This window comes from Nicotiana attenuata, chromosome 5 (assembly GCF_001879085.1).
Source record: "Nicotiana attenuata strain UT chromosome 5, NIATTr2, whole genome shotgun sequence".
Classification (NCBI taxonomy): Eukaryota; Viridiplantae; Streptophyta; class Magnoliopsida; order Solanales; family Solanaceae; genus Nicotiana; species Nicotiana attenuata.
This window is the reverse complement of record NC_031993.1, coordinates 15,435,840-15,444,866: the sequence shown is the minus strand read 5'-3', so window position 1 is coordinate 15,444,866 and position 9,027 is coordinate 15,435,840. Positions and strand designations below refer to the sequence as shown.

Sequence of the window (9,027 nt, the reverse complement as noted above, 5' to 3'; positions counted from 1 at the left end):
AACAAAATCGTGGCCTAAAGCCAAACCTTGATGAGTGGCCTTAAGTAGTTTTTTCTATAAAAAAAAAAATTTAATCCATTTTACCTCTTTATGGTTAACATTATTATATAAATAATATAGGCATTTAGAAAAGAAGCAAGTCTTTTTATATGATTGAGTATATTAATTAGAGTATTATCTTTTACTTTTTTTTTTATCTTTCTTTAATACTTTTAATTCAAAAAATAAGTCTAAACCATCAATATTTTTGATCGTTAAGGCAATGTATTTCCAAAATCTCGCCACCTAGTTATATCAAATTCTTAGACCTCTAAATATGAAACAAAAAATATTTTTATACGCTTCTAATTGTTCGAAATTTTGAAGGTTTATTTTTTTAGTTTATTTAAAAAATTAATTCATATACCTACTAGTGAAAAATGGGGGCCCTAAATTTTTGGGCCTAAAGCACTTGCTTTACTTGCCTTATGCTTTAGCCGGCACTGATATATGTATATATATATATATATATATATACATATATATATATATATATAACAGGAAAAAAAATTATTAGGTATAAATATAAAAAATAACATTTCTTGTGGTTATAGTGATTTATTTATTTTTCACTTTTTTAAATATTCATCAGCATGAGCTCCTTTTATTCTCTCATGTCAATAAGTTTACTCATCAGTCTACACTCTCTCACATCTGTTGAGTTAAGCTTATGACAACTATCTCTAATTAGCGATTTGAAGGCTAAAGAAATTTCACGTGTAAGGTGTGTAGCTCTTTGTTCGTCAGTAATTTGTTTCCTTTTTCTCTGATTTATGTAACATGCTTCTACTTTCTTTTTCTCCATTCATTTCATTTACCTTATTTTATTTTAAATGTCTAAAATTCTCAAGACTAACATGGGTTACCCTTACCCACCCTTTCACTTTCCAATTTCACCCGACTTGGGTTTGATTTTGGTCAACTCTTTGTCTTCCTTTTCATTTGCTTTTCAAAACCACTTTTAAAAAACTCATACAAGAAGACCTTCGGACAATTGTTAGAGTCAAAAATAGAAGAGCAACATCCTGAAGCTCTTCATCAAACCATAGAGACCATCATCGGAAAATACTTGGGCGATCCCAGATCCGACCCGGAGGGCTAATACTTGTTGTCGAGGTAAGTTTTTGTCGTTGATTGCAGCAGTGAAAATTTAAATGAGAACTTCCATATAAACATTCCACATTTTTACGAAATGTGCTTATTTATCATTAGCTTTGGATTAAGGATAAGTGAAGGGCTAATGGTCTTTGGGTCGGCTAAATGGATTACGAATTAATGGTTGGGTTTTGCAAAATGAATTGGGTAACAAATATGTTTATAGCCCTCCACGTGTTCATTTAATTGGTGGATCCGGGTGTTTTAATGGTAGAGGGGTATTCCTGCTCAAAAGTGACAGTAAGGGTATATAGATTTGAATAGTATAACGGAGGATAGATATAAGCAATATTTGAAAGTAGAGGGACAAATATAGCCCTTTGCCGTTCTAAATATAGACCAAAAAGTGGAAATTGTGACAGAGGGGGTAATAAACAGAGCTATTTTAGACACTGCTGTTAGATGCTGTTTTTGGTTTAACTATCTCCTTCTCTCTGTTGATGTTGAAACATATTTGCAAATGCTTCCTGGATATATAGTGTCCATCTTTATAGCAAAACTGTAATTTAGAATGCAAATAGACGGATTTGCCTTTAGACAATTTTAGACAATTATTGATGTATAACAATAACTAATATACGTATTCAACATGAAATCTTAGTGGGAAAGTCTGCTTTGGAACGTAAGTGTTATGGAGAATACTTTGAAAAATAGGTCAAAACCAAATTGGCATAATTTAATTATTTTTTTAAGAATGAACATTGTGCATAGTTGCAGTCCTAAAATTGAAGTTTTCCTTTCAGTTACACCATTGTCCTCGTCCTTCAAAAGCTTGAAATGGAACTGAGCACGACATACTGGTACACTTGGTCAAATGATTTAATGGGTGAATTTTATGTTGGCGTCCATGATGAATGCCACTACCGGATACTTAAAATGGAGGCAAGATTCTTGAAATGCATCTTACGTGTATTGACCGAGTATTCACTCCCCGAGTCTTTAAAGAATCACTTCTTCTTCATAAATAATCAAGTAAGTGATATGTCTATGATTTGCTGTAATTATAATAATAATAGGCTTTTTGATGGTCACATTGGTATAGAGGGTAACTTAGTACGAAAAGCTATTCAACCAAAGATCAGGGAAATTCTTGTCCTGTTATGGAAGTCAAAGAAGCCGTGGGGGAGCTATTGTCTTGATATGTTCAATATTGTCTCACATACTTTGGAGGATTTGGTCGAATGCATGGCTGATCGTCTTGCTCCTGATCTACTTGAGAAAATGAAGTCTCTTTCTTTCAAGCTAACATTCGAGAGAAGGTTCCGTTTGTCCATTAGAGATGGGTTTGCTAAGCGCGAAAACAACATAGATATCTGGCAGCGGTTTACCAGTGACATATCTTATTCAGTGGCATGCCTGAATTGTTTGTATTGGCTTGATGACATCCCCCAAGAAATTGCCCAGGGATTTGAGCGGCATCTTTCTTCATCGATTAGGTGTGAGGATGCAATCCAGATTGATGCCAGAGAGGTTCTTACCCGTCTGCATAAAGCTTCAGAGCTGTTGTTGACTTTTGATACTTCAATAAACGATCTTCCATTATATTTTATGGACTTTGTCCTAGACAGTGTGGTTGAGTTATGCAATTCTAAGGAAAATTTAAAGTTTCCAATCAAGAGTCTGTCTGAAACTCTGCACTATCTGGGGACTTCATTAGCTGATCGGTTAACACAGAGCACTGAGAATGTTAAATTGAAAGGACAGGAAGCAATAAGAAGGATAGATGTTTTACGAGCTGAAGTTATGGAAAAGGAAGTAGGGGCAACCAATCACTCTTTTGCCATCAATCCAAAGGTATTTTATGCATTTCTTACTATTTGCCATGAATTTTTTTTGGGGTAATAAATGTGAAATATTACCATACCAACAACCAAATTGATTCACCTAAAGAGCACCTAGAACTTTAACCCCCTTCTAGAAATGTTGTTAATAGTAAGAACAGCTAATAACATAATTTGTGGAATAACACTTGATATCTACTAGCTCTTTTTGTTCGCTGTAACATCTCTAATCTACACTTAATCTCCTGCTGTATTTGTTCTATGATAAAATTGCTATTTACAGTTATATTCCTAAGCTGCTTCCAATTCCTTGCTCTTTGCCATCATTTTTTGCTTTCACTTTTTTATTTATTTATGCGCATTGGACCTAAGGTGAAAGTTTTTGATGCATTGATAGGTGTTAGCAAGATTAACGAAATTCAAGCTGATTAGTATGCAGTGAATATAGTGGATTAAAGGACCTTTTTTGTCATATCTTTCCTATTTGTCGTGAATTACGTTATCTTAATAGTTCTTTTAACATTCCTGCTTCTGGTACATTTAGAGAAACAAGACTTATAAAACATTCCTACCAACTTTCATAGCTGATGTGGTTTGCAGAAGTACCTTTTTAGTGAAAGCAACACATGCAATTGCTTTAGCAAATACAATGAAGTATTAATTTAACCTTCCTTTGGTTTCTGGCAGAGCATCCAAGAGTTATGCACTCATTACTCAAGGAGAAAGCAAAAGTTGATGACAGACCCCTTCACGTGTATGAAGTGGTTGGAGAAGCATGGAGAGATAAAAATCAGACATGTGGCCTTGGAGCTCAATATAAGACTTCAATATCTACAATTCATTCTGAAGAGACGGCCAAGTGGGCAGGAGGAGTTCAATCTTGTCTACCAAACCATGAAAACCATAGGAACCAACATTCACGAGGCATGTATTAATGCAAAATACGGAAGAGTAGACTCTGCTCTGTCGATCTTGGAATCACAACTGACTTATATGGTCAAAGATTTTGGTCTTCGACAAGAAGTGGAACGTGCTCATTCCCTCCTGAGTTCTTCCGTGAATGACTCTGATCTTCAGTGTGAAGAAAACAATCGTCCCCTCTACTTCAAGAAGGCATTGCTGGCACAGGGTGCACCCATGCCTACTCAACTTGCAATAGAATTTATCAGCACTCTTCTTCTGAATATGAAGTTTTTAGTGAGCTGTAGACTCAAACCTAAGGCTACTGTGATAAGAGAAATGGAAATATTTGAAGTAAAGCTGAGCTTTCTCAGGGGATTCCTCAAGTTGACGTCTATATTTTTCATCAAATCCGAGAGACTGGAGAATCTCGTGGCTCGTATTATCGCTCTAGTTGGTGAAGCAGCATGCATTTCTTATTGGTGTTATCCTGAGAAGTTAAGTAAAAAGATGGAACATGAAATGAGTCACGCAATTTCGGATCTTTTGAGAAGGATGAAATCTTTTGAGGCAGAGATGAGAGACAACTATCTCATAGCCCTAGAGGCTTCACATTCTTCACAATCAGAATATCGTACTCCCTACATCAATGAGCTTGTTGTAGCCGTTGTTGATTCTCTTGTCGACAATTTCATGGAACTTGCTGATAAAGGGAGTACGTCCTTGATTTCTAAAGCTCTCCGAATTGAAACCATCCATCAAGACCAGAGTTTCTTGATAACTTTGTTGAAGGATTTGCGGAGACAGTGTAGTGAGAATATAAAGTTTGATGATCTCTTGACATATGTCAAGGCTCAATCTGACAAGATGAATCAAGCAGCTCCTTCAGTTCCTCTTGATCTAATGAAGGAAGAAGAGGTGTCAACGCAAGTAGCTTCTTCACTTATTCAACTGACAGTAATCATCAAACTCATCAAGGCAGAATTCTTTCTGATGGATCTACAGCAATCCATTCCCAACTCAGCGGTGTCTTGGAAAGGTGAAATCCCAATCCTTTCTGAGGAGCTGAAAGCCTTGACAACAATTGCAATAGATGTTCTTTGGCAATGCGATTGTCACTCAAGGAACGTTGAAGCTTTATCTGAGAGTTTTGAACATGTCATCAACGTCTGTGACATAACAAATGTGACTGAGCACATGGATGAAATGTTGTTTCATGGCCCATTTGAATTATCAGTGAAGGTAAAGCTCATCAAGTCGGAGATCAGTTTAAGGAAACTCTTGAAGAATCAGATCAATATAGTAGATCCTGTGAAAGATAATTTTGATAACCTTCTGATGGATCTTGAATTTCTGGGAACGCTTCTCTTGGATCTGCCCGAGCAATATGCAAAGCAAGAAAGAAGAAACCATCTTTTAAGTTGTGTTCATGTGGTAGCTGCCGAAATAGATACCATCATTGAGTCTCATTGCTCAAAAAAAGATGTTGAAGGGATGGCAGGAAGAATGGACCTTCAACTCTCGGATGTGCTTCAGAAAATAAAGTTGATCAAGGCAGAGGACCGAGGAATTTGTCCTATAATTCCAAAACTATCAAGAACTAATTTCCCCATGACTGATGGACTAGGTTTTCTTGATTTACTCGTTGAAAATCTCGCAGAGATCTTAAACTTTAAGGGTGACCGAATTGTTCTCTTAAAGCGTCAAATTGAGACGATTCAAAGGGAGCTCAAATTTCTAAGAGAATTTCTTGAGAAAATTGCCCAGCAGCGTAATGAGCATGTTGAGTTGAGAAGTGTATGGGAAAAAGTGGTAGGTGTAGCGTATGAAGTGGAATATGCCATTGACTCATATGTTGCTAATGGAGGTGGCACGATTTGGCACCATACATTTTCTGATATCATAGAAGATATAAAGCTTATCAAAGGAAGAGTCATAAAGATCTCAACCAGGGACTTGTATGACTCCAGAACACATTCTCTTGGCGAGATTTCCCGTATCTCCACTCATATTGAGAAGCCAACTATAAATGAAGCAGTAGTGGGCTTTGAAGATGTTTTGGCAACATTAAAGCAGAGAGTAATTGGAGGATGCCCTGACTTAGATGTTATAACCATTTTTGGAATGCCTGGTCTTGGAAAGACCACTTTGGCCAAGAAAGTATACGATGATTGCAAAGCTGTCAAGCGCTTTGATGTTTGTGTGTGGTGCTGCATTTCTGAAAGTTATGAAAAGAAATCATTGTTGATTGACATTTTACAACAAATCAATATTGCACTTCTAGAAGATGTTGAAGAAAAGAGTGAGGGAGATTTGGCTGACCTGTTGCGGAGAAATATCATGGGAAGGAGGTACCTCATTTTCATGGATGATATTTGGACCATTGAAGCATGGGATGATGTCAAGACTCCTTTTAGAGATGATAAGCAAGGAAGTAGAATTATTCTAACGACTCGTCATGCTGAAGTAGCTTCATATGCCAAGTGTACCACAGATCCTTTGCGCCTCCGGTTTTTTCATAATGAAGAAAGTTGGATGTTGTTAGTACATAAGCTATTTCAAGACCAACAATGCCCTCCAGAACTTGTGGATGTTGGTAAAAGAATCGCAGAGAAGTGTCAAGGATTACCCCTTTCAGTTGTTTTGGTGGCTGGTCTTCTTGGAAAGATGGGGACTAAAGAAGATGGATGGCTACAAGTTGCAGAAAGTCTAAGCACTACTACAGTTGGTGACTCGAGCAGTAGAGGCATAATAGAGTTAAGTTACAAGCATTTACCTGAATATCTTAAACCTTGTTTTCTTTACTTTGGAGGATTCATGGAAGATGAAGAAATTCCAGTCTCAAAGTTAACATGGAAGTGGATTGCCGAGGGCTTGGTTAGAAAACATAAACCAAAGAGCTTAGAAGATATGGCAGAAGAATACTTGGACGATCTTATTAGCAGAAGCCTAGTAATGGATGCAAAAATGAGATATAATGGCAGGGTTAAATCGTGCCGAATTCATGATCTCTTGCATGAATTTTGTCAGAATAGAGCAAAAGAAGAAAAGTTTTGGCAATATGCATACAGGTACTATTCATAAATTCCTTTGTATCCTCAATTCCTTTAACTAATTGATATCATTATTAGTCTTTTCTTCACTATTCTTTATTTTCATTACCAGTCATCAAGCTAAGGATTCTCCCGATATTGATTTACAAGATCTAGAGAGACGTCGAATGTTATTAAGTCTTAATGGCACATTTGCCTCATTGAAGCTAGTTGGTTCCCCTGTTCGCTCTTTGTTTCTCATTACAGCTAATAATGTAGAGAAGAATGTACTGTCTGTCTCCTTCATTAAATGCTTCAGGCTCCTTAAGGTGTTGGATTTAGAGAGAATCAACCTGTTCGATTCCTTCCCAGATGAAATTGAACAGCTAATTCATTTGACATTTTTAGCTGTTCGAACTGGCATGACTTCCATTCCCGCCTGGATATACAAGTTGGAAAACTTGGAAACACTTCTAATTAAAGGATTGAGAGGGGAAATAACATTACCAGACAGCCTTTGGGATATGGCAAGGTTGAGACATGTGCACATAAATGATCGTGCTGCTTTTGGTTTCACAAAGGAGGTCATTGAGAATTCTTCCAAATTAGATGATTTGGAAACATTTTCGACCCCATCTCTTGCTTATGGAGATAACATGGAAAAAATGATGAGGAAGTTCTCCAATCTCAAAAAGTTGAAGTGTAGATTTTTGGAATCCGTCTATTATTCGATGAAGTTGAGAAAGGATTGCATTCGTTTCCCCATATTGGACTTTCTAGTTCATCTGGAATCGCTGAAGGTGTTTTCTAATGGCAAAAAACTGTCACAACCCTGTGAATTTAAGTTCCCAGAGAATCTCAAGAAGTTGACACTTTCAAATTTTCGCCTACCCTGGAAAGAAATATTGATAATTGCAAGACTTCCCAACCTTGAGGTACTCAAGTTGCTACTTAAAGCCTTTGAGGGAGAAAAATGGGAAGTCAAAGATGATGAGTTCCCTGCACTCAAAGTGTTGAAACTGGACGATGTAGTTATCTCGCAATGGGATGTCTCTGATGATGCATTTCCTAGTCTCGAGAAACTGGTTTTGCAAAGATGTAAGAGGCTTAAGGAGATCCCTTCTTGTTTCGGTTACAACTGTTCGATACAAAGCATTGAAGTTAGTTGGTGCAGCCTTTCCGTCACTGAATCAGCTAAGCAAATTCAGGATAAACAAGTTGATGACAGGGGAAATGGTGGATTCAAAATCTTTATCTAGCAAATTCAGGAGTCCCTTGGCCAAGATTCTGCACTAGTAAGTTTATTACATAAATTGTGTGGTCAAACTTTTACTGCTTAAACTAGTTTGATTTATGTCCTGCAGTTTGAACCAAAGAAGTATTATTTTACCTATTGTATGGTAGTTTCCTAATGATTGATTTTGGATGCAGTTCGTGACAGAGGCGGAGCCAGGATTTGAAGTTTATGAGTTCGAGATTGTAGTCTGTTTAAGTTAGTGGGTTCTAAGTTAATAATTTGAACATTTTTAATAAAATTAAGACAAATACAGAGTTTGGACCAAAGCTATTGGGTTCAGTCGAACCCGTATTGCGCGTACTAGCTCTGCCCTTTTTCGTGACAGGTGAGGGCGCGGCGCTGTGATTAAGAGGGAAATTCGTGAAAGTTCACACTGCTAGTTATTGTGGACTTTATCATACAAACTTGAATTATTTGTTGTGTTTGCTTGTGTAATATGTTTCAAGCCTAACAATAAATCTTGTGAGACCTTTGTATTTGTTTATGTTTGTTGCTGCAATAATGTTTCAAACTTCACACTAAATCATGTGAGACCTTTGTATTTGCTTGTGTAATGCTATTGAATATTGATTAATTTCCTCTTCCTAATAGGAAAGCCTTGGAGGCATTTCCTCTTTGTAAAGCAGAGATAATTGCAATCTTTTTGTCTCTTTCAAGATTCCCTCCGGTCTAGATATGTTCTAAGAAATTATGGGCCTGTTTAATTGGCTTTTAACGTCAAAATATCACGGTATAGTCAGTTTTCGGATTGGTCATTCAAAAATAGCCTGCGTTTACCAAGTCAATGAAAAATAGCCACTATTTTGTTGCGGCAGAGACCGGT

At 36.9% G+C, this 9,027-nt stretch overlaps 1 protein-coding gene across 1 annotated transcript; it reads left to right on the top strand.

Moving 5' to 3' along the window:
- LOC109225383 lies at positions 679-8,778 on the top strand. Its single transcript, XM_019390018.1, has 5 exons — positions 679-1,155; positions 1,938-2,988; positions 3,663-6,946; positions 7,041-8,202; positions 8,339-8,778. The coding sequence occupies exons 2-4, from the start codon at positions 1,972-1,974 to the stop codon at positions 8,164-8,166; spliced, it is 5,427 nt and encodes a 1,808-aa protein (XP_019245563.1). The 5' UTR covers positions 679-1,155; positions 1,938-1,971; the 3' UTR covers positions 8,167-8,202; positions 8,339-8,778.

Bases quoted from the DNA above. Each gene is read 5' to 3' on its own strand.
- LOC109225383 (XM_019390018.1), top strand. From the start codon at position 1,972: ATGGAACTGAGCACGACATACTGGTACACTTGGTCAAATGATTTAATG. The intron at 2,989-3,662 runs GTATTTTATGCA...GGTTTCTGGCAG, and splicing joins CTTTTGCCATCAATCCAAAG to AGCATCCAAGAGTTATGCAC. The intron at 6,947-7,040 runs GTACTATTCATA...TTTCATTACCAG, and splicing joins TTTTGGCAATATGCATACAG to TCATCAAGCTAAGGATTCTC.